Source organism: Xiphias gladius, chromosome 16, assembly GCF_016859285.1.
Source record: "Xiphias gladius isolate SHS-SW01 ecotype Sanya breed wild chromosome 16, ASM1685928v1, whole genome shotgun sequence".
NCBI classification, from domain to species: Eukaryota; Metazoa; Chordata; class Actinopteri; order Istiophoriformes; family Xiphiidae; genus Xiphias; species Xiphias gladius.
In genome coordinates this window covers 15,688,863-15,713,833 of record NC_053415.1, presented here as the reverse complement: position 1 = coordinate 15,713,833, position 24,971 = coordinate 15,688,863, and the positions used below count along the sequence as shown (strand labels likewise).

The following is a 24,971-nucleotide window of genomic DNA, read 5'->3' as shown; positions in this document are numbered from 1 at the left end:
TGTGTGTGTGTGTGTGGGTGTGTATGAGTGTGTTTGTGTTTCATGAGCTCTAACGAAGGCTGAAAAACTTCATAACAAGTAACGGGAAGGATAAAATTTTAAATTTGCCACTGTTGGGTTTTTTGTTTTTTATTTCTAAAAAAAAAACAAACCTTTATTCACATTTTTGATTATATGCCAGCTGCTGAACACAAAGGTCACAACATTGTTTAATTGCTAAATTAATGTACTAAATGACTCATTTACTAGACATTTCCCCCTAAATAACACATTTCAGAACACAGACGTGCCACTCAAACCAGTCAGATTTTTCAGGTGATGTTTTCACATTTCTCTGCTGAGCAGCAAGGTAGAGGTGCTGCTAACACTGCCGTCAGCACACGGAAATTACTGTGTGCAGTATGCATGCCATTTAGGTGGAGCATGACCATCACCGCCGACAGTAGCTATGAAATTACAGGCTGCTGATTCTTCTCTCTCTGCTCTGATGTGCGGTGCTCTGGCAGTGCACCACGCATCTATAAATACTTCCCTTGTACCAATTTGGTACAAAATGAATGACAAGCAAAAAATCAGCTAGCCATACAACAGAACAGGCGCAGGACATTTTATAAAGTCCAACACGGACCAGACAAGACAGAATGTCTCCATGTAAGTGGCTCTAACATAATGTTATTTTTTTTATCTCAACTGCAGACGTATGTTACTGAACGTGATCTCACTCCCCTTTTTCTCCCTGTCACCCTCCTCAGCTGAGCTTAGCCCACCTGGGTTAGCATCCATCTTATTTGACCTTGAGCAGACCTATGAGACTAGAGTACTGTTAGGGTATTTGATTCTTATACTCATTACACAAGCCAAAAATTTTGAACTCTTACAAAGTCTTCCATCATCATTATTTCCTATGCGGATACTTAACTCTTCAGGCCCCCTGGGCTATTTCATTATTTATAAATGCAAATGATTGAGCAAAATTTTGACTTCACACTTTCTATGTCAAATCTATATTGATATATTTCGTTAATTTTATATCTATATTTATGCGTGGAAAGCTTGTTGTCATTAAACTAATCCAGAAAATCTCACATGGTTTTATTGCTGTTCCCTTGGAAACAAGCAGACCCTTGCCCTTTTAGCCTGCTGGCATTCGTGTGGATCGTACCACTTTGCGGGCGTAAGGGGATGTTGGGAAATATATTATAGAATTACCTCTTTTTGACGGAAACTGAAACATTCAAATCAATTTCATGCATATAATATGGTAATAATTTGTTATATATTAAATTAAACGTGTCGTATATTAAATTATTAAGTGTCCAAGGATACTCAGCGCAACCCCTGAAACCCTCTCGTCACATCAAACTGACTGTCGTACAGTAAGCTGTCAGAAGCTTGTTGCTTAAATCTGTGCAGTGCTAGAAAGTAACGAAGAAACGACGCTGGGCACATAAACGGAATAACAAGCTTTAATTCCGCGCACAGAGTAAGAACAAAACCGGTTGTTGGACAGACCTCTCGGGAACACCTGACACCTTGTTTTCGTTAGTTCAGTTGTGCTACCGTGTCGACTGCCCTAGCTGGTGCGTGATCGCCGCATCCTCTGGGATGATGAGGTAAGCAGGTGCACTCCTCGGCTAACAGCGAGGCTAACGTAAGCTAATAAATGTTAATGGTGATGTACTGTATAATACAGCCCCTTAGCCCATGACAGCGGCGCGATTAGCCCGCCAGCTATGTGGTTGTGATTAGCTAGCTGAAGTAGACGGGGATGAGAAAGCAAAAAAGAGACTGAACCAGCCCTTCGAAGTAACAAACTATGCAAGCAAGACAATATGATGCTCTACTGTCAGGTTAGTTGACTGTCGCAGTTTATTGGCAGTGGTGGAGGAAGTATTCAGATCTTTTACTTAAGTAAAAGTACTAATACTAATACATCACGGGAAAAATACTCCATTTCAAGTAAAAGTACTGTATCAAAAGTAAATACTCGAAACAGAAAAATGACTGGTATATTCTTATATATTATATTATTAGTTCATTATTACTGATAAATTAATATCTAAACAGCATTTTAATGTTGTACTTGATTGGGGTGGAGCTATTTTTTAACGTAGTTATTTTAGTTATAACTGCAACTAATGATTATTTTAGTTATGAATTACACTCTAGATTAATTAACTGATTGTTTGGTTTGTAAAAAGTCTGAAAATAGTGAGAAATACCATCACAATTCTTTCTATCCAGAACCCGAAGTGACACCTTCACGAACCCTGTTTTGTCCAACCAATAGTGCAAACCTTACAGTTACTTTAAAAATTTTAAATAATTTCAAAGAAAAGCAGCAAATCTTCATATTTCAGAAGATGGAACCATGAAATGTTGGGCATTTTTACATGGCCTAATCAAAGCAGTTGCCAATTAATTTTCTGTAAATCTACGAATAGTTTCTGCTGTACTTTCTACTGCTGTGTTTCTACTGTTGTGTAATTCAATCTGTAATAAAGCATCATATTTTATAACCTCTTCATACATTTTATATACAAAATTCTTAACGTAAAGTATGTAGTAACTGTAGCTGTATATAGTATATGTAGTATATGTAGTAATGTAATATAGTAATGTTTTACACCTATACTCAAAATGCAGTAAGTCACTATCAAACATAAAGTAAGCTCTGTAGCAGGCAGCTATCCTCTGTGCTGTACTTCGAAATATACCCATATTTTAAACATCAGTCCTGATAATGTCATGATGTGTACGTCAGAGTTTTTAAATTAACTGCTCTGGCTCGGCAGGTCAGCATCATACTGTCATCAGGGGAACTTATATGTTACTACAATATCTCTCTTTATTACATTATCAACTTTTATTCATAGATAAAGGGTCAACTGCCAGCACTGTCTTTCTCCAAGCCATGCAGCCAGCTTTCACACAGTATGTCAGCTTCTGGTTTTCTATTGGCCAATTTCTGAATGGGAGGGTCTTCCCAGAGGCCGGGACCCAGGCAGGAAGGGGGTGGCTGGAAATGTTTCAGCCACAGTTGGACAGACAGTCTGTTTTTACTGTTGTGAAGAGAAAATCTTTGGTCACTGATTCTTCTGGACAGAGAGGGGGATAAAAGCTGTTCTTGTTGTCAACATCTTCACAAGTTGGCTTCTCAAAAGTTGCAGCTCTATCCTAGATTCTCGGTCTGGGACAGAAGTTCTTTAGTGCTGCATGACGTGAGAGAGGTAGGTTTTTCTTGCTCCGTTTCCTGACTTGTGCCTAAAGGAATTTGCTGCAGTATGCCGTGGGAGAGCATGCAGTAAGGCTCAGAGGCTGTTACCACAGAAGATCTTGGTTAACACATGCAGAGTTTATTCTAAATCTATGTCTTTTGAGTTTTTGTACATTCGTAGGCCTTGTTAATTGCTCTCAGTGAAAAAAAAAACCTCCGGCTCTCACACAGATTTATTCAGTCCACGGGTTAACCACCTTTTCTGCCTGCTCAGCAACTTCCTGTGTGTTTTACCACTTAGTGTACAGGTCTGACTCTTCTGTCGTGTGTTTAACTCCCAACACTGTGTGTGTTTAAGCTTTGGTTGAGAGTCAACATATCTGACTGTAACAATTTGGCACCAAGTCTTCATGTCATCCTATTGGCAAATGGAGAGTAGCAGGGTATTTGTAAATAGATTGTAGTGGATGGAGAGAACATACATGATTAATACAGTGAAACGTATGATTAAGATTAAATGTAGTTTTGATTGGCAATCTGAATTAGTTACAAATGTAGTATAACTCACATCTTATGGTTCTATGGATTTTACTCTTGGAAATGTTGCTACACTGTTATTGATTTATTGATTACCGTGACACCACCCAGCTACACACCCCCAGCTAGCACGGCAACTATGGCTCTGTGTTCGTAACATCCTAATGTTTTTATCGTAGAAGCATGGCCTGGAGAAATCTTTTACCATTTATATTAGTACAGACCTAGTGTTAAATGTATTGTTACACAACAACAACCATCAGTACTTCTACAAACTTCAGAATGCTCAGTCGAAATATTGAGCGTCTGTATTCTTTGCTAATTAGCTACCATTAACAACATTAGACTAGAAAAAGACTTAAAGACAGGTTTTCAATTGATTTTAATAATGCAATGGATGCTCTTGCCCACAAAAGGATGAAGAAAAAATACTTTATCGAACTGTATGATCAAAGTTCTGCGGATTCATTGAGTATTCTGTTGCGTTGTTTAAAGTTTCAGCGTATGACTCGGTGGCAGCTGCTTATTCAGTTTAATTCAGATTTTACAGAAGGAACAGATTATTGTCTTTGGACAAAAATGTATAACTTTCAGAGAAACAAATCAAACAGATTTAAGGTGGTCTCTATTCATGTTCCCTTGTGGCTGACAAATAAATTATTAAATCCTGTGTTGAAAGGTCTTCAGGAGCAGAACTTTGTCTATATACTGTACAGTGAATTGTCAGGATTTAACTATGAATTTTTGCGTCTGGCATACGTCTTGTGTTTGGCATGCTTTGCTGGCAAACAGTAGGAATTTCTGATATCCTACCAGTATTAAGGGCGAGGGGACTTCCAAGTTTTTATCCATGCCCTTTTTTTGCCGGAGCCGAGTGCATTTTGTCCCTTGCTGTGCAACACCGAGGTCTCAATGAAATGAATAAGGAGATTTTGACGCAGGCCATTGTTGATCTGAACGCAGCATTAGTCTCCAAGACAGAGAATGTTAGTTTGGTAGTTAGTTCATCAAGCTATAATACTTGGGTCTAAAATTTCTGTCTTTCTAAAATGTATTCTGTTTTTATCTTTTTGACAGTCTTAGTTGGTCATTGTTGTTGTCATTGGTGTTTTGATTGTCAAGCCTTGTCTAGATTCATTACTGATTCAATTCATTTAAGAAACTGGAACCAGAGAAGTTTTTGCTTAAAAAAATGACATAAACAATTAATTAATTATCCAAAAAGCGGCCAATTAATTTTCTGTCAATCAACTAACCACTTAATCCACTATTCATTGCAACCCTAGCCTAGTTAGTTAGCAAAGCAGTGATTTTAGAGGTAGTAATAATTTACAAGGACAAGCTGGTTTCAAACCATAATAGCTTCATTATGGTTGCTTTCCAAAGGGAATTGGGTTTGTCCCCTGAGAGTCTGACATGACTGCATATGACTTGACTAATTACATAAAGTCACATCTGTTATTATTTGAACCTATCTGCTTACTGCTGTAAACTGCAGATGAACAGATGACTTTAGAGAATGACCAGTCTCTAAAAAAGAAGAAATTACATGACATGCCATGAGTGTTCAAAAATAATCTAGATATGCCAACTGCAGGCTAATGATAGCATAATTCTATTGTTAATTTGAATACAATGTCAGTAATAGACATGTGTTTGTGTCTTTCAGGTCACCAATAGAAAGTGCCTCTGAGAAGATATCCCCGACTTGAAGTTGGTCCGTGTACATTGGTCTGTGTCTATGCTTTCTTTAAGGCCAGACTCAAGCACCAACACAGGATACCTCAGCTGCAAGCTCTTCACCATCACTTTGCACATCTTGAGCACCTAAAAGAATTTTAAGATAGAGCCATAATACAAGAGAGTAAGAGTACAGAGAATAATGACCTGAGAATGACTAAAGTGACAAACCTGCATTGAATTTCCCTCACTTAATATTTATGGGAATCATCAGTTGTGGAATATAAACTTAAACTTTACGTAGAAAAAAAAAACACGTCTGCAGTTGTTTCCCACTGATGGATGGTTTCCCAGCCATCTCATCTTTCTTCTCCAATTGATGGAGGACTCACCACGTTGTCTTAAAAGAGGACTTTGTACATACAGTCAAACTAGAGCTTTTAGTGTATGAGGCACACGACAATAAGATTGACTTTTAAAATTTAATGTATGATTAAAACTTTCGGACATGGCGTTGAACATTTCTTCAGTAAGAGACACAAAATGGCTAACTTTGGAGGTCTGCCGACAGTTTCAGCGAGGAAACTGTTCTCGTAGGGATGAGGAATGCAAATTTGCTCATCCACCGAAGAGCTGCCAAGTTGAAAACGGTAGAGTTATTGCCTGCTTTGACTCACTGAAGGTAAGAAATATTGCACACACTATTACGTGTGACAGCTAAATGATCGTTTACTGAATGTAAGAAAATTTTGCTAATGTATAAAGGAGTAGATAACTTTAAAAGTCCTGTAAAAATGAAAAAAATTTCCATGTTGTTACCTGTGTCCCAGACTGAATGGTTTCTCTATTGTATTATGCCAGATATATTTCAAAAATCCTTTTCCACATTATTATTTTACAACCCTTTTGATTTCCTTGAAAAGTTTTTAAATCATTGCAATTGCCCAAAGCACACTCTGGGATTCTGGTTCTGTCCAATAGAATGTCATTCAGAAATATGTCAAATCATAGAGCAAGACCTCTCATAGCTTTATTTTCCATTATATACATACACTGTTCACACAGAAAAGTAGGCTTCACCTAAAAAAATTCTTTAAAATTGTAAGTAATTGATAATGGAGAAACTGATGTGTATTAGAAAAAAAGGGAAAAGATTGGGAATAACAACTTAAGCTCAATATACTTTTTGCCCAACTATTAAACTCAGCTCAGCTTTGGTCAGGGCTGGCCTGCCCTGACCAAATGTATGAAAGCTAATTTTGTTGATTTTGAGTTTTAGATGCCAGCTCAACTCACCTGCTGAATAAAGTTAAAATATTTTTAATGCACTTTGATGCACAGAAAGAGCTACTCTTGAAGAAATTAGAAGCACCTTCCCCAAAAGTGACCAGAAGCCCTAATGAGACAGTGATCTGAAAGGCAGAGAGCAGAGTGCAAGACACACTTAGCAAAAATGGTCCACATTAACTTACAATAACTTCAGTGCCCACAACAACAACAGCAGCAGGATAAATGTGCCCCGATTTTGTCTGTCGCAGTAACAGTTGACCAGTGAAATCTTGCTTCTTAAAGATGTTCATCAGGCTCGGACAGACAGCACATAAAAATCAAAACAAACCAAGTTTCAAAAAACACTAGTTTTAAGTGACTATTTACAGTTACATTACTTAAATATATTAATATTAAAAGTGGAATGCAATGTAGTCACATTAAAATTCAAACTAAATTTTGGCTACAGCCACATGAGAAATATTAGCAATTCTCCTCAAGGGAAGGAGAAAAGTCACTAGATTTGTTGCTTGTCGCTTTTTTTTGAAAAAAAAGTTGGCAAAAAGGTCTGAAATGTCGCAAAATCTAGTGAGAAAATTACTAAATTGGATAAGTAATTCAATCAAAATCAATATTTAAAGTAATATTTACTAATATTGTTTAGGAAGAGAGAAATTCCAGGATTACAGTGTAGCTCAAATCATGGCTCCTACCACACTTTTCCAAAAGTAGAGTAAAATATCTGACAGATTTTACTCTCACCATTTATCTTTTATAGACTATAAAAAATTTAATCTGGCAGCCAGTTGGATTTCAGCCATTTTATTCTCCCATTTGCTCAGTTGCCCTGTGTGAGGCCAGGGTTGACTTAATCCACTCTCACACATTGACTATCACAACACAATACAGCTTTGCACCCAGGATTACCCTCATGTTGAGTCATCGTCTTATCTCCTCACTATAGGCAGTTTAAACACAGCTTGTCTGTGCCCTGGTGGTCAAGGACCTGAAAGTATTAACACAAAGTAGCAACCTTATTCCTTTATCTAAACACAACATGTATTGTTCATCTTGAATATTGTTAAATAGATTATCCAGGAGAAGTAACAAGCATAAGCTGAAGGGTAAGTAGCCGTACATTACAGACGTTAATCATGGGAAGTGTCAGATAGTTGCTTTAACTTTTTACCTCTAAAACTCACTTTTGTGGTGATAAGCTCAAACACATGCTTAAAACATGATTAGCTACACATATACATCAATAAAAATCCATATTGTCAGCATTGATTAGTATATTTAAACTTTTTAAACTAACCTTCCAATGCATGGTTTGAATTTTAAATGTTATCGGCTACAAAGTGTTTTAAATTAGTAAATTGTTTTCATCACTTTGGATTAAGTTAACTTAGTTTAGCTTAGAAACAGGTTAAAGATTTCAAAATGCTTTGAAATCGTCCAGACCGATATTAGCTCATTGCAGCTATATCTGTATTAATGTATATGTCAGCTGCTAATGGACAAAAAATTGAAGTGCAGAAATACAACAGATATGTTTTGAAGCAGTGTCACCATTCGATAGTTAGTCCACCAGAGAGTAGTGAAACCCTAAATCAATTTTGCTAACAAAATATTTGCTAATAAAACATCTGTTTGGAAATATAAAGCTTAAACTTTGTAATTAAAGTAGGGCTGTAACTGTAAATTATTTTCATTATTGATTAATCTTTCAAATATTTGATTTATCAACTAGTTGTTTAGTCAATAAAATGCCAGAAAACAGTGAAAACTCTGTCATAGTTTACTAATGCCCAAGGCAATATCCTCAGATTGTCAAAATATAAAAAATATTTTCTGCAACATAAGACGAAGAAAAGCAGCAAATCCCCACAAATGACAAGCTGGAACTAGGGAATGTTACACATTTTTGGCTGGACTGCAACAGAAGGGCCAGCCCTATAAACGCAAATGTCCCTGACTGACTGAGTGTGTGATAAAGTTACAGTATTGGTCAGCCAAATGCGACGTGACTTGAGTGCTGACATTACACCATTGTCGGTGCAAACAGTTTCTTTTGCGTCATTAGGAGGGCAATTACAGGTAGTGTTGCCAACTTAGTGCCTTTGCCGCTAGATTTTCTGACTTTTCACACCCTTTTTAGCAACTTTTCCTCACAAAAGCACTTAGCCAAAAAGCATCTAGCAATTTTTTGGACAAACCTTAGTCACTTTCAGTAGAAGAGAGTCGCCAGAGTTGCCCCTGGAGCACAAGGTTGGGCTTTCCCTCCGCAAGCACAATTCTCTATGCATCTCATTCACTTGACAGCACGGTTGCTGATATGAACACGAATGAGTTTCTAACTTTTTCTCTGAGTGATCATTTTACAAGTAAAAATAGCCGAAATCACGGGGATATTGTCAGACAATGTCGTGGTTATAAAATCAGGACTTTATCAGTGCAGAGCAGCAGCTTGGAAATGGCTTGGAGGTGGCTGCTGGTTAACATATAGTCAAACGAGTTGCGTTTCAGTTATTATTTCATACTTGTTCCGTTGTCTGACAATAGAAAGAGAAAAACATGTAAATGAGAATAGCTTTAATGGGAATTGGGCTGTATTAAATTACTGTACATGTGAGTACGAAGAGATAAAGGGTGGTCCGGCTATATTCTAGGTTTGACTTAGTCTTGTTATTCTAAACGTGACTTAAACGATTTCTTGATTATCGAAATAGTTTTAGATCAGTTTTTTGTCGACCTACTAATCAATTAATCAACTACTTTTTGCACCTGTCAAGAATTTTAGCAGACTTAATTCTGGACTTAATAAGGCTACCTTAATTTTGGTGTATTTTCATAAATAAAGAATAAGAAATAAACAATAAAACAATTATACCTGATACAGATGTTGATTTTCTATTGGGACCAAGTGAATGAACATCTAACTTTGTTTTATACTATTTTGAGGACACAGGGATGAAGTCTAAACCTAGAATTGCAGTCTGTTGTTAGGATGGAAAGAAGAGGTCACCAAGCAAATCTGTAGCTGTTGCAGTCATGTGATGATGTCCCAGCTCTTCTTTATGAATAGGCTTTTGTCTAAAGAGTTATTAAATATCAGTTGCTGAAATCTAAAAGACAAAGCTAGCTGTCCAAATTGTGCTTTCTAAACAAATGTTGTTTTTCTCTTAGCTGTTTTGGCTTCTCCACTGATGGCATTTTATTGCCATGTGATTTGCTAATTTCAGGTTTGTGAACAAGGAGCACAGATCAAAACAGTTGCCGTCAAAGTTCTCTAGCAATTCAACAAGTACTTTATTATTATTACCAAAGAATGTGCACATGCTTCGGTTTTGTAACTAGAATCTCATGACTTCCAAAAAAATCAGCTGAGAAGGGAAGGCACAGGCATAGGATGTTGACCGCGTATCTCTTTCTCTGTAAAGAGAAAGAGATGAGCTAGAGCTGTTTCCCGTGGCTTTCTCTCATCAGTGTTTATAGTAGAAGATGCCTCTCAGATTGCAGAGAAGTGAGCGAACCTGCTCGTAACTTAGTTGAACTCTGTTTCGTCCAGATCAGCAATAGTAGTAGGCATTGTTAAATGAGATTCCTACGAGAACCACTTCCCCAATGCAGCCCATATCTGTTAGAAAGAGCAGACACTGGCAACCAGTACTCACAAAACTAACCTCTCTAAACTAGGATGAAGCTAAATACTTTAAAAACACAGTAAGCAATAGGTTCCCTCTATTTGGATTTGACTGAAGTCTCCATACCTGTAACATATGAACCCATTGCCAGTGTATACACCAGAAATTGTTTCTGTTGGAACTGTATTTTTTCATAAAGAGTAATAATGTATTGATATATATTGATGAATGGATTTCAATATGTTGGACAGAGGAAGCTGACCTCTCATTAGGCTAATACAGATGCTTGACTGGCAGAAATGATGTTGGTAGGCTCATTTTGAAGTCTAAAAGGAAATAGTAATACTCAAGCTTAATAATCAGACTGTTGAAATATTAAGCAAATCACCACTGGATTCTCACAGCTGGCAACAGCAGGGATGTCTTATGTAGCCAGTCAGCTTTCTCTCATAATAGCTCCAGTGTGGTAATAAGGAGGCCACTGTGAATTGATAACTGACTGGTCTTCATCTCAATCATACTCTTTAAAGCCCAGTGTATTAGATTTATATTGGATGATTCTGCAGTACTGTACATGTCCAAAGCTAATGTTCACTGCCAATAGAGAAAGTTATGTTTTCTTTATGGTAGGATGGTTGTGCATTGTATCCAACCTTAATTAAATTTTTTCATCTCATTTTAGACCATTTTACACAATAAGATGCATTATGTTGAAAATTTCTGACCTCGGGATCTGACCCAGAGACACTGAAAATAAATGGCTGACGGGAACAAAAAGACTGCAACAATTAATGTTTTCTACATTTTTCCTCAAATAAATACCAATGCTATCCGAACAATTTGAAATATGCTATAATCATACAAAAATGCTTCACACAGTGGCATTAATGGTGGCTTCTTTCCATATCAGAACCCAGTGTATTAATTGCCTAACCATAAGAATGCTAAAACCATATCCTAAGTATACCTCAGGTCAAAGTGTTAAAAAATGTTGGACAAAGCCATACATATATACTGTATACATAGATATAGATATAGGCTCTGTGATGTTAAGGTTGTTGAACCATCTCAGTAAATAACCATTTAAGTAGTACGAAAGTAGAGTCGTTTTAGTATTTTCGTAGACCAGGAGGAGTCTGGAAGTCAGTGTGAAGTCAAATTGGAGAGACTGTAGTCATTTCAAAGTACAATGTCTCCTTCCTTTTTGATAACTCTGATTTTAGGGGTCTTTCACATTTTATTAACATACAATCGCTTTAGAAAGTATTCACACACACTTTATTGTATTGTAGATTTTCTTTTAAAGGGATAAAATTGCCATTTTTGCCAATCAATCTAGACTCAATAATCCGTAATGACAAAGTGAAAACGTGTTTTCAGAAACTTCTGCAAATTTATTAAAAATCAAAACTGAAATCTCTCATTTACAAAAGTATTCAGACCCTTTACTCTGGCAGTCCAAATTGTGCTTTAATATTCCCGAGATGTGTCTAGAACTTGAGTCCACCTGTGGCAAATTTAATTGATTGAACATAGTTTAGAAAGGCAAACACCAGTGCATGTAAGGTCCCACAATTCACACAGCATGTCATGACAAAAACCAAGTCATGAAGTTCAAGGAACTCTCTGTAGACCTCTGTGATAAAATTGTGGCGAGACATAGATCAGGGCAAAGGTATAAAACCATTTCTAAAGCTTTGAGTGTTCCCAGGAGCACAGTGGTCTCAATAATTATGACATGGAAGAAGTTTGAAACCACCAGGACTCTTCATAGAGTTGGTTACCTGGCTAATACCATCCCTACCTTGAGGCATGTTCGTGGCAGCATCAAGCTATGGGGGTGCTTCTCAGCGACAGGGAGAGGGAGACTGACCAGAATTGAGAGAAGGATGAATACAGCCAAATACAGAGAGGATCTTGAAGAAAACCTGCTCCAGAGTGCACGTGACCTGAGACTGGGGTGATGGTTCACCTTTCAGCACAACAATGCCCCGAAACATACAGCCAGGACAACGCTGGAGTGGCTTAAGGACAAGTCTCTGACTGTCCTTGAGTGGCCCAACCAAAGCCCAGACTTAAACCCCATAGAACATCTGAGGAGACACCTGAACACAGCAGTTCACAGATGCCTCCCATCCGATTTGAAGGAGCTTGAGAAGATCTGCCAGGAAGAATTGGATAAACTGCCAAAATCCAGATGTGCAAGGCTAATAGAGACATACCCAAGAAGAATGAAGCTCTAATTGCTGCTAAATGGGCTTCTACAGAGTACTGAATTAAGAGTCTGAATACTTCTGTAAATGAGAGATTTCAGTTAAATTCTAAAAATGTCATTTGGGTTATTGAAAGTAGATTGTTGGACAAAAATGTCAGTTTTATCCATTTAAAAATGAATCTACAACACAATAAAGTGTGCAAAAAGTGAAGGGGTCTGAATACTGTCTGAAGCCACTGTACGTGCTTTCTGCCAGGTAACACAACAAGCAAAGTCTTGTGCATGCTTCAAGGAGATTTCCTAACAACAGCAGTCAGAGCTATGCAGAAGGGTTAGATTCTAGCCATAACTAGGAATCACATCACGTAGATAAGCATACTGATGACTCCATAGACACTGTAGATGGTTGTGAGGAGTCTGAGTGGAAGTGGGGTGCAGAAAATAAGGCTATGATGATTAATACTGCAGGAGGAATTGTGCATTTTAGGTCTTCATGGTGCTCATGGTGCTGGAGTAACCATTAATTGTTAACAATCATGTTCTCATATTAAAATCCTTTTTGGGCAATGTAACAGGACTAAAAGCAAGACTTAAGCTAATACACTTTAAATCTGATGACACTGACATTTATTTGGCCTATCAGTTATGTTGATATGTTTCTCAAAGAGCAACTGTAACACTTCATGATAAGGATTACCGATCTTGAGGGTTCTTTATGCCTTTCTTTATTTTCTCTGTATCCAGGGCCGATGCTCAAGAGAAAACTGCAAGTATCTTCATCCACCTTCACACTTAAAAACCCAGTTAGAGATAAATGGGCGCAACAATCTCATCCAACAGAAGACTGCAGCAGCAGTACTCGCCCAACAGATGCAGCTTGTGATCCCTGGACCCAATCTGCAGCCTGTGGTAAAGTCCTCATAGTGAATCCTATCCATTACTTTCTTGTGTTATGTGATGGCGCTTGTCTCACTTTTAATATATAACACCTTCCCTCAAAGCCAGCTTTTCCTCTTACACAGGGACTTGGCACAAATACCAGTCTTGGTTATGGGTCATACATGACACCCTTGAGCCATGGCATGAGCCTTGTTCCCTCAGACATGCTCCCCAGCAACCCAGTTCTTGTTCCTGGGAGCCCACCAGTTACGGTCCAGAGTTCCTCTTCTTCTTCTTCTTCTTCTCCCTCACAGAAGCTGCAGCGTACAGACAAACTAGAGGTAGTCATGCACCACAAGGAGTGATTTAGCATAAAAAAGATATCAGTACTTATGCAGGTACACATAATCTGGCCAAATGCTGAGAGCTGAATTTCTCTCGCTGTCTTTATAATTGCTCCTCTCAGGTTTGTCGTGAATTTCAGCGGGGAAACTGTGCAAGAGGGGAGACAGATTGCCGCTTTGCTCACCCCAGTGACAGTCCAATGATTGACACCACTGATAACACTGTCACTGTTTGCATGGACTATATCAAGAGCCGCTGCTCCAGGGAGAAGTGCAAGTATTTTCACCCGCCTGCACACTTGCAGGCCAAAATCAAATCCAGTCAACAACAAATCAGCCAGACAGCCGTCGCAGCCCAGGCCGCAGCTGCAGCCGTGGTAAGACAGAGCCTTTATCCTTCTGACTGCTGGAAAGGGGTTTAGTTTGCAAAAAATACATTATCAAAAAACACCTCGTCAGGTGTTTGGTGTCATCGTCGTGTGTAATACCACATTTAACGTAGTAGTAAAGTATATATAGTATATTACTTGATGAGCAGAAAATCAGCAATAAGATTCATTGCTCTTCATAAACCTCTTTCTACGTTCAGTTAAAACTGTAAGTCAAATGCCAAATTAATGATTTCTTAGACCAGGTGTTTCCAAAGTTTGACACTATTTTTTTTCCTTTGGCAAATTATATGCCAAACTTTTTATTAGCAGTTGCTGTTTGCAGTGTACCCATGGATGTATAAACAACTATTACTGATTTGCTTCACTAATGAAGAAATCTTTAGTAATCTTAACCTCGTATCTACCCCCCCCTTAACTGTCCCATGCCCCCAGTAGGGAGGTGCACCTCATAGTTTGAAAACCTCTGTCTTAGACCAGATACATTTCAGGGTAAATTCACATGCATGACGGAGGAGTTTGTTTTAATCCTGTGTTTACACTACAAATGTAAATCAGAACACATTATGAAGACCTGCCAATCAAATTGAGGACGATACCAGGTTCCAGTCTTGCATTTTGAGTTGTTGTAGTGGAGGCGTCCTTTTTATTTACATTTCAAAGGTTGTGCCTTTAAACAGGCCCATTGAAAGATGTACATTTACTATGTTGGCACATGCACCAAATACTTATAACATGGCTATGGCCAGATGTCAGTTAACAGAGAAAAGTATTGATAAAGATTTTTATTCTTTAATATAAAGTATGAATCATTTAATGGCTTGGTTTTGTGCTGCCTGCATGCAAAAGTGCACAAAGAGCAGAATGATATGTTATGTACTTTAGACAAACTTTACTTCACATTTTTCCCCCTTCATAATTTCTGCCATTTCTTTTGCCAGTTGCATCTAAAACATTTCTTGGTTTGGTTTCAGTTGCAGCACTAACTTACGTGACTTAGGTTACTCTAAACATAATGCATTTTTAGGTCTCTCACTTGGCACAAATTGAAGGTACACTGTAAAAATAGACTGTATTAACTTTGCTCTGATTTTGTACTGAAGACACGTGGCTGTAGTATTGTGCTTCTTTGCACTCCATAGACCAGCTGTGTCATTCTTCGTGTACATCATCTTTTTATAGTTACCTAGATTATATTTTTGTTGTTTCAGGTTGTATTTTAAGATCACAAAAGTGACACACATAACTCCATATGAAAAACATAACTGAAAATAGTTATGTTTTTATGTATAGTACACATAGAGGAGACATCTGCCAGTCCACCGAAAAATTTAGTGTGGATGTACTAAATGGAGCTCCACATTCTCTGCCTTATGACACTGTTTTTCAGCTGGTGATCAGTCATGTTGCTTTTGGCTAGCTTTCATAAAACCAAGTCATTTTTCATTTAACAATAAAAAATAAAAAAAATCAGTGCTTGCTGTAAGGAGTGTTACATCAGTGTATGTATTCCAAAATTATATTGTGTGCATAGTTGCACTGATTGCATCATGGTAGAGGCAGTGATCTGATTATAATTAAAAACTGTTACTATTACTCTGACCAAGTAATAATAACAAGGTGATCAATATAACATGTAAACTGTGTACAAGACTGTACCACATCATTATAAATCTTGGTGACCAAAGCTACTGATTTTGCTGAACTACTAATTCAGGAATCTTACGATAGTGCTTTTTTTAATCAGTTATTTTGGTTACTGTGCATGCATATTGTGTTTTATGTGGTATACTACATTCAGATTATTTTGTTTTGTTTTCCCCTTCTCACCTATCCACAATGCTGTCCCCCATGATGCACCTCTGCTTGCTGTTACCTGTATGTTAATACGCTTGAATCCCATTGGCCCACTGCCATCATGTGCTCGCTGCCTGCTATTAAAAGACTCAATCGACTGCCAAAGCAATGAAGCGACCCCTCGAGGCAACTGTAGACCTGGTATTTTCACCTTTTGCTTTGCATGTAGCTATTAATTGTACTGTATAAACTTTTCATTTTTGTCATTGTGGCTTCTTCAAGTCTCATTTAGTCTTTGTGTACACAGTCAACATCAGTATCTCTAAGTGCTTAAGTTGACAGATATTTGTTAGATTTTGGTGAATACATTATCACATTCATATCTGTACTCTACAACTGTGCTTGATTTTTTTACATCATATTTTAACAGTCACCTTCGATGTGTAGTTGTGTCATTGTAGTGGTGAATACTAAATGCTAAGAGTGTGTAAAATGTAGCTGAACAGAGAAGGGAAATTTCGGAGGTTTTAGTGTTTTATGTCTTCTCTCTTCACTTTTCAGACCTTTCCCCACAGTGTCCTGCAACCCCTACCAAAGAGACCAGCTCCTGAGAAGAGCAGCTGGGCCAGCTCTCTCCTCAGCCCTAGTTTTTTGCACTACCAGCAGGCTCTGGCCAACGCACAGCTGCAGCAGCCCACTGCAGCATTTTATCCCACAGGTAACCTTTAAACGTTTTATGGATTAAAAGCTAAACAGCCACTTTATACAACATTCCATTTGAAAGTAGTTCAATTGCTTGGCTTATCGACTTGGCAGCTGACCGTGCTGCAGAATGACACTGTGGTCATAGGTCAAATACATCAGAGCCTCCAAAAATGAAATAACTCTTAATCCCAACCCTAAAGAGTTTGACTGTAGACCCTTTTCACAGCAGACATTTTGACTTGTCGTAGTAGGAATAGCACAGGTGTAATTAATATTAACAATGGCTCTGTTCTACTCAAGTGTCCCAATAAGCCTTGACAGTTTGTCCAGGAGTCATACCTCAAATTGAAAGTCACTCATCCATGCAAAATATGCTTGGTGATGTTGTTAATACCGGCAGGGGCAATTTATGAACTGCTGTGGCTGACGAGTTAACTGTTAACTCGCTAGCCTAGCTAGTCGGTCACAGTGGCTCAGAGAGAGAGAGAGAGAGAGTGTCTTTCTCTTTTGTTTCTTCTGTTGTTTTACTTTCCTCTGAGATTTTGTTCACCACTGCGCACCAATTCATTAAATAAAATGTTACTGAAGAGGGAAAATAAAGCTCACCGAACTAACAAGCTCGCTAACGGCCAGTTGGCTATCTCTTTAGCTCATTAGTTTAGTTGGGTCGCTAAGTGGAGAATAAATTCACACAAAAGACGTATTTGTACCATTGGCTCCTCTCTCATAACTGTCTGCAAACCATTGCTCTTCTGTAAAACAGTCTTTCCCCTAACAGAAGGGAGTTCAATAAAAGTGAATGGTAAAACACTAGTTAAACACTAGCTAATAAGATACAATAGCTTACTCTATTTTGGACTCTCCAGCTCTCTGTCTCCTTAAACGTCAGCACTGTCAAGACAGCTTGCTATAGGTCAACAGCACAAATTCGTATGTCAAAGATCATCAAAGTTGAATTCTACGCACAATGATCCTGTTGATGATTTTCACCTCTTCAAACTCTTTGAGCGGAATTTGATTTTGGTTCGATTGGTTTTAAATCCCGGTGTGACCAGCTCTTCTCAGTGAGTCGGCATAAACAATACCAGGACACTGAAACTAAAACAGCTAAATGGAATTCAGACATAATCAGTGTTATTGATTACACCCGTGCTTTACCTGCTATGACAAGTACAAATGTCTGCTGTGAAAAAGCTTTTTTGGCCTGCCGAGATATTTCTTGTACTGTACATTGAAGTGATCAATTATATTTCCAGAAAAACCCCCTTCTGTCAAGACTTCTCGTGGATTGTATGAGCAAGTGGAAAAATACAATTATATCCTGTTTTTTTTAGCCTTAAACGTAGAATTATGTTTTCTTGCCTTGAACTCGCAAATACTGTAGATGTAGTATGTTATTCAGCCTGACTTAACCTGCATTTTGCTGAACACTTTACCTCTCTTAATGCTATGGGGGTTTTTGGGTATGTTCACTAAACTAAAGATGTATTTACTGTTTGTGGGCTCACACCAGTTTTATCATATTGATATTTAATTTTTGTTTTATTTAATCTTTATTTAATTAGGCAGTGTCACTGTCATGTGTCGATCATGCTAAAAAAAAGCCTTCTCTTTCCATTTGATGATCACACAGGTTCTGTCTTGTGTATGACTCCTGCTCACAACGTTGGTAGGTGCCTTCCTTAATTTTTATAAACTATGTCTCATAATCAATGGAAAACACAGGTGAAGCGTAATTACTGTTTGTATAAGATATCCTTGTTGTTACAGCATAGGAAAGCAAAATTTTCAATCAGGATCCAACTATCAGGGACCCACATAAAATAATTTTACTTTTTTTCTCTATAAATATTTTTTTAAATTATATGCTTGTGTGTGTTTGTATTTGGTTTTTTGTTGTTTTTTTTTTTTTTGATTACCAAGAAGCCTTGTATACATACTTGCTTGTTACATTATTCCAAATAGTCAAAGCGCAGTACACAAATTTAAGCACTTTGGTGGATTTTGTTTGTAGTATTGCAATGCACCATGGATTAGGAAATTTGATCAGCATCCCTGAGAATCACTTCAATGATTTATTTTTTTTATCCTCTTAAATTTTTTTCATTATTAAAACTCCTTAAATATCCTACACAACCACTTTGATCATGTCCGGTGGCATTGCTGTACATGCTGTCTCTTTTGGGATGTCAAATTATGGACAGATTTCCTAATTTTATCTCTTATCAGCCTCCTTTTATGTTCTCCCCTGCTGTTTCGCTTTGCTGTGTGATCGTATGCCATCTGCTGGTCTAACCCAATGATGGCTTGCTGCTAATTCATTTCATATTTGCCTGGCAAGAGAGAGAGAAAGACATTGCAATGGTTACCATAATGCTCCACCTCCCTTTTCATTGCTTTCATGGTTCCCTTCCTGAAAAAGTCCCCATGATGTACAGTGCTACGCCTGCTACTGTCTCTGCAGCAACTACTCCCGCCACAAGTGTTCCCTACGCAGCAACAGCAACAGCCAATCAGGTTTGCTCCTTTTTAAAGCTTTCTGTCATAAATCCTTGAGCTCTGAATAAGTGCTTGATCTTTAAATCAGGGGAGTTGCTTTGTCAGCATAGCATTGCCCTGCTTGCATTGCCTATCATTAAGCTTTGTTTACCTGTAGACCTTCAGTAGAACCACTAGGCTGCGTCTCACCCCTTTCCCTTATGACAAACAACAATTATATAGAGGTCTTCCATCTGCAAATAGTGGTTTTGCATATATTCTTTATTGCATGTTTTTTGCTTTGTTCAATGTCAGTGTCTTTTTCATTACTCAATATGCAGCTCTAATGTTAAGTGAAGAGCAAATACTTACAACACAACAGTAGCTTAGGTTCCCAACAAACTGGTTATATTAATTAGTTCATATTAGCATGTTGTGTATTATCCTGATCAGGTTTTATGTTTTGTACATGGAACTTCATCATGAGAAATCTTTCAGAATCGTGATGTGTGATGAAGTGTGTTTGATGACTGGGAGATTTGTATTATTGACATTTTATATTTTGGTAGTCTCAGCTGCCCAGACTGAAGCGTTTAATGGTTTTGATGGTTGGAGTTTGTAGAGGAGTCGCTGTAAAATATTTGGTCCACAAAAATAACATTCTTTATTTTGTTAATTATCTTCCATTCTGTTACATATACATATATACAGAACTGTTTGTTCTGTATATGTAGGGTCATATGAACATATGCAAAATTTAATGTTTAAACTCCATTTAACCACTGGCGGGTCCATTTGTACAAATTCATGTTGTGCAACTGAGTGTTACTCAAGAGTTTCAGTTGTACCGAAAGATTTCCCAAAAAACTGACTAGTGTCCCGACATCATCTAGGTATAATGTGTATAAAATGATAAAAGTGATATAAAACAACAGTTAGAATATTTCCTGTTGAAATAACAGTGCAGCTCTGAAAACTGTCTAAGTGTGGGAAAAAAGTACGTTTTTAGTTTAAAGAAAATTCGACCAATATCACTAGTTTAAGGATTTAAGGTATTCATTTCATTTAATCTTATCATTTTTATATCCATTATGACAGTAGGTCTTGCTGAGCACTTGTTGATCTTTGCCGTGTAACAAAATGCATTTGACCCAAGTATATGCTTATTGTGTGAAACTACTAAGTGAATGTCTTTTGCCCCTGAAACAGATCATCCTCAAGTAACCACCCGAAACAGGAGTCAGTGCCATGTTACTGCTGTTAAAGGTCCCAAGCAGCCACTCTGTAAATACTCTGTTAACACCACACAGCACATACAACAAGCTGCATGCTGATAACATCACTGATGGAAAACTTGTAGACATTACTTTTAGCTATGATTAACAAATTACATAACTCAATTATTAGGATTATACTGTGTTAGATAAAAGTCACGGAAGATTATTGTATGTATCCTCACGCACCCTCAGTGATGTGCAAACCATCCTGGTTTCTATGATCAGAGGCGCATTTAGTCTCTTAATCTGCTGAAATGCATTGTGTCTCAAATTCACCTACAGGAGCCTCATAAATAAAAATGTGCTTTTTTGAAGAATTCAACCAGGAAACACATGGATATTAGACAGAAATGTTATTCACTGACAATTGTAAGTTGTATAAAATTTTACAAGTGGAAGAGATTAGCAAGATACATCTAATCTGAGATCAGTTTTCAATGTGTAGATAGTTCTTTTCAATACCAGGTGTCAGTGGGTCATATATTGGAGCTTGTTAAAATTTTGTCATCATGATATTGGGCAGCGACTTATTTTTTCCTCCTTGAATGTCTTATGTAACCTAAGAACGTTTTCTTCACATTAATGATTGTTTATGTAGTCAGATTTAATTATTTTAAACTAAATCGTAAAAAGCACTTATTTTAACTTTAAACTGTACATTGTAAAAATGTAATTTGACAGCAGGCATGGAAGTTCTGGGGATAGTCAATCGGTCTTGTTTGCCTTGTTATCCCCAGAAAACAGGATCAGTGCTCCACCCCCTGGTGTGCCTTTGCATTGCATATACTTTACGTTATGTTTCTTAGTAGAATGTTATGTGTAATCCATTTGCTGCAGATACTTTTTCTCTTAAAGGCAGTAAAGGCAACAGTGATTCAAACGGTTAATTTCTCCCCTCTTCGTTATCAAAAAGGAAAAAACTTTTGGATTATTGGTCAAGGTGATGGTTGACTTGTCGATGTATCCATGTGGTGGTTTTTACTTCTGGGACAGGTTTCACAAAGATACAGTTTGACTGTGGCTTAAATCAAACTTACAACTTATACTAGTCAGACTTCAGATAGATGTGTAAATTCATTCGTTGTACAAAGCTGTCTAGTTCTTGTTTAATTTGCTATCAATTCTGGGTAAATTAAGACCTTTTCTCAAACTAAAAAACACGGCTGAGTAACTATATCTAACCGCTCAGCAGAAAATGTTTGCCCTCTGGAAGAATTTGTCAGTTACAGGACATTTTACTGGGACTATTCAGTTACGACTGTAACGATACAAAAAACGCCTAGTAGTGTAGAAGTTCAGTACAGTGCAGAACTGTAGCAGATCTGAGACGCTGTGGCTTCTTAATGTGACAGGGCTCAGTGCCTCTGCTAACTCGTCAGTCAGGCTCAGGATAGTTTTCTTGGGCAAACAAAATCGACGATGTCCTCACTGCTGTATATCTCCAACAGATTACTGTGGTCACTAAAAGATCGTTCCCCTTCTCATTACTCACTCCACAACATTATTAGCAAACCACAAAATATGAGCTATGTTTTCTTCTTTTTTGTACTTTGGTGTCACTGGACAGCAGATGTCACTGATTTTTACCATGGAAACATCTCAGTAGGGCAGCTAACTTTTAAGGCTTAAAGTAAGTCAGTCTTTATTTTTTGTGAAACTGTTTAACTTGTATTACACTAATTTTAGAGCAAAATTGAACAGTGGCTCACGCCAAAAATCTTTAACTGGGACATTTTGCATGGACACCCCCATTTATTTGTATGATTGATTCAACTTAAATTTTTCAAAAAACGCTGATGTTTGGTACAAACCTAAATTAGGAACTTATTGTCTGATGAAAAATAACTACAGTGTAGAGCCTTATGTGAAGCAGAATTGGGCCAAAAGTCACAAAAACACTTACCTTCAGGTACATAACCATTAGCTTAAGAAACAGAAATTATTTGAAAAGAAAACACAAAAGTCAATGTCATGTTTAATTTCCAATTATATGATGATTTAAGGGCTACAGTAAGAAGTCTAGAAGCATGACTATTAGAAACCTGTGCTGTGTTTTAGGAAAGGAGGTGTATGGCTGGGCTTGTGTGGCAAATAAAGTCCTTTTGTTTGCATTGTAATGTAAGAAGTTATGTGCATGTTTGACAAATGTATTATTTATTGTAGGTCTCGTCTAAGTCCACGTGGACTGGGCACTAGTCAAAATATCTTTGTGAAACTGGCCCATGGTTCAACTTGAAGATAAAGCAAACCATGTACCATTTCTCATTTTCAAACAAAACTGTGACCCATTGAAGTTTGAGTTGAGTAGTGTGTGAACTGTTAGTCTTAATCTTACAGTCAGTTGTCAGTACTGTATTATTTGAATGTTACAAGTGCCTAAAGAATTGTGCATGCAGTGACATCTAAGCATATTTAAAAGGCTTTGTGTGAAAAATCATTCAGTTAAATCCACTTTACCTTAGTCACATTTGGAAAGAAATGTTTAGCAATGCCATGTCAGTGCATTAGTATTTTGTGTGCGCCTGTTTAGATTTAGTCTTTAATTAATTTTACTCATGAAAGTCACTCAAATTTGTATGTACAGTATGTACTATGTATAAGAATGAATATCCATCTTAATTTTATTTTTGTTTCACATTTCAGATGGTTAAGTAGTTTCTGACAATGTTTCCTAATTAGTTATATGCACAGTAAAATACTTTATGTAGTAAAGTAGAATTAAAGGAAATAGACGTTTTTGGTGAAGTGTAGTTGTGTATGATTCATACCACAATATGCAATTACCTGTCTTTGTTTGAAACTTGGAGCAGACAGAGTGGGCATTGTGTCTGGTTAAGTGAAAAACAAAACTGATGTTAAATATAGTTTTCAATCATATATGTAATTTTCCCATGAACATCTTTTATATAAGTTTTAGTTCCCTGTTTTGCAGTTTGTGAAAATACCAACCTTTCCTTTAATGTTTCCAGTGTCTTTTCAAATCAAGTCTTTTCAAAATGTGTGTGCGTGATTAACTCAGACAATCCACCAAGAGATATTGCATTTGCTAACATTTTCATTGTGTATTTTCGTTGTGAAAATTTTTACACATTATTGGATGGAATATATGGAGTATACTTGCATATTTTACTGGTTTAACTTTAGCTATGAACACATTTAAAATGTATTTTCTTCTATTTTACGATGAATGTAATTTATTAAACTGACTTTAGCTCTGCTGGAGGTTCCTCAAAGGGCCTTGATCTGTTGTTTTAGCCTGTGAAAATCCGTCTGTGTCGAGGGATTAAATGTTGGAGCAAAGAGAAGCTTATACATTTCATCCTTGTCACTGCCTTGTCACCTGTAAGGGACAACAAACCTTTGTATGAACAAGGCCATAGAATTTCTTTTTATGTACAAAAGTGCATTGTACAGGCCACATTTTACGAAATGTTAATTTTAATAATAGTGTAATCGTAGTTTGTCATTTGACTGTTTTGATTTGTTGCTGAGGCAATCTGAATTCACAGTGATTAAAAACTGTATATTTGTAGGTGATTAAATTGTTTTTCCTCCTCACAATAACACATTAGACTGTACTGTCAGATATTTGACTTTATTATGCCATGGTGAAACACTGTAAGTGATCCAGTGCATAGAAATAATTTTTTAATCTGAATTTTGTGTTTTACATAGTTTCCACTGCATGTTGACATCTTGCAACCAAACCATAATCCACCGCAGAGTGAGCTAAATTTTCAGAAGTCAGAAAGTCACTTGATGGTTCAGCAGCTCTTTAAAACTCTTTTTTTTCTTTACATGATTGCTTTCAAAGTTTAGGTTGCTTTTAGATAGATGATAAGTTTCCCCTCATATATTATACCTGCAAATAAATGGCATATTTCTGAATGTTTGTTTCACCTTTTGGCAAAAAGCCTGAATGTCATGTATACACCTGCGTATGGAGGTTGTGTGACCTTTTGATCACCCAGTCAAAATCAAAGGGACAGTAAGAATGTTTGGTCTGACTGACTGACGGAAACATCTCTCTGAGAAGACATGCTTTTTTTGAACTTTGCCTTTATTAGATCTATTGCTAAGTTTGCATTTGTCCAGTAATTATGAATTCAGTATTGTCTAGTGTACATTAACTCAACCATTTTGTGAAATTGTTGCCACGTGAATTTTTAATTGAAGGCCAAAATGACAGATTGTAAAACAAACCCAAACACTACCCTGAAAGGCTTGATGCTTGCTGATAAGACAGACTAACTTGCTATTATAAAGGGTTGTATTCGAATTTAACAGACTTCTGATGAAGCTGTCATGTCAGTGCCATTTGGTTCCATTCTGGCCTGAATATAAACTTTCCCTCATTTTTTTGAAAAATTATTTGTGAAAATAATTTTATTTGTGCATAATTAAACATTTCATGTGGATAGTTTTGTTCCTGTAAATTCAAAATTGTGTAAAATCTAATATTGAAAATAAATAAATGTCAAGTAAATGCCACGCTGTGACCTCTGTTGTTTGATTCTGTACTGCACATTTATTTTTGTAT

At 37.1% G+C, this 24,971-nt stretch overlaps 1 protein-coding gene across 6 annotated transcripts; it reads left to right on the top strand.

Moving 5' to 3' along the window:
- Positions 1-1,497: 1,497 nt before the first annotated feature.
- Positions 1,498-24,907, top strand: LOC120801291 (muscleblind-like protein 2a). Of its 6 annotated transcripts, none has more exons than XM_040148095.1 (10): positions 3,029-3,230; positions 5,424-6,116; positions 13,307-13,471; positions 13,585-13,782; positions 13,908-14,162; positions 16,119-16,172; positions 16,533-16,689; positions 18,310-18,345; positions 19,141-19,193; positions 20,364-20,474. In XM_040148095.1, the coding sequence occupies exons 2-10, from the start codon at positions 5,943-5,945 to the stop codon at positions 20,376-20,378; spliced, it is 1,107 nt and encodes a 368-aa protein (XP_040004029.1). In that variant the 5' UTR covers positions 3,029-3,230; positions 5,424-5,942; the 3' UTR covers positions 20,379-20,474. The 6 variants fall into 6 exon arrangements, with proteins under 6 accessions (XP_040004026.1, XP_040004029.1, XP_040004027.1 ...); XM_040148093.1 differs by having other exon boundaries at positions 19,099-19,193; XM_040148092.1 differs by lacking the exons at positions 3,029-3,230; positions 19,141-19,193 and adding an exon at positions 1,498-1,613 and having other exon boundaries at positions 20,364-24,907.
- The last annotated feature ends 64 nt before the right edge of the window (positions 24,908-24,971 follow it).

Coding starts and splice junctions, on each gene's coding strand:
- LOC120801291 (XM_040148092.1), top strand. CDS start 5,943: ATGGCGTTGAACATTTCTTCAGTAAGAGACACAAAATGGCTAACTTTG. Junction 13,472..13,584: donor GACCCAATCTGCAGCCTGTG/GTAAAGTCCTCA, acceptor CCTCTTACACAG/GGACTTGGCACAAATACCAG. Junction 14,163..16,118: donor AGGCCGCAGCTGCAGCCGTG/GTAAGACAGAGC, acceptor TGCTATTAAAAG/ACTCAATCGACTGCCAAAGC.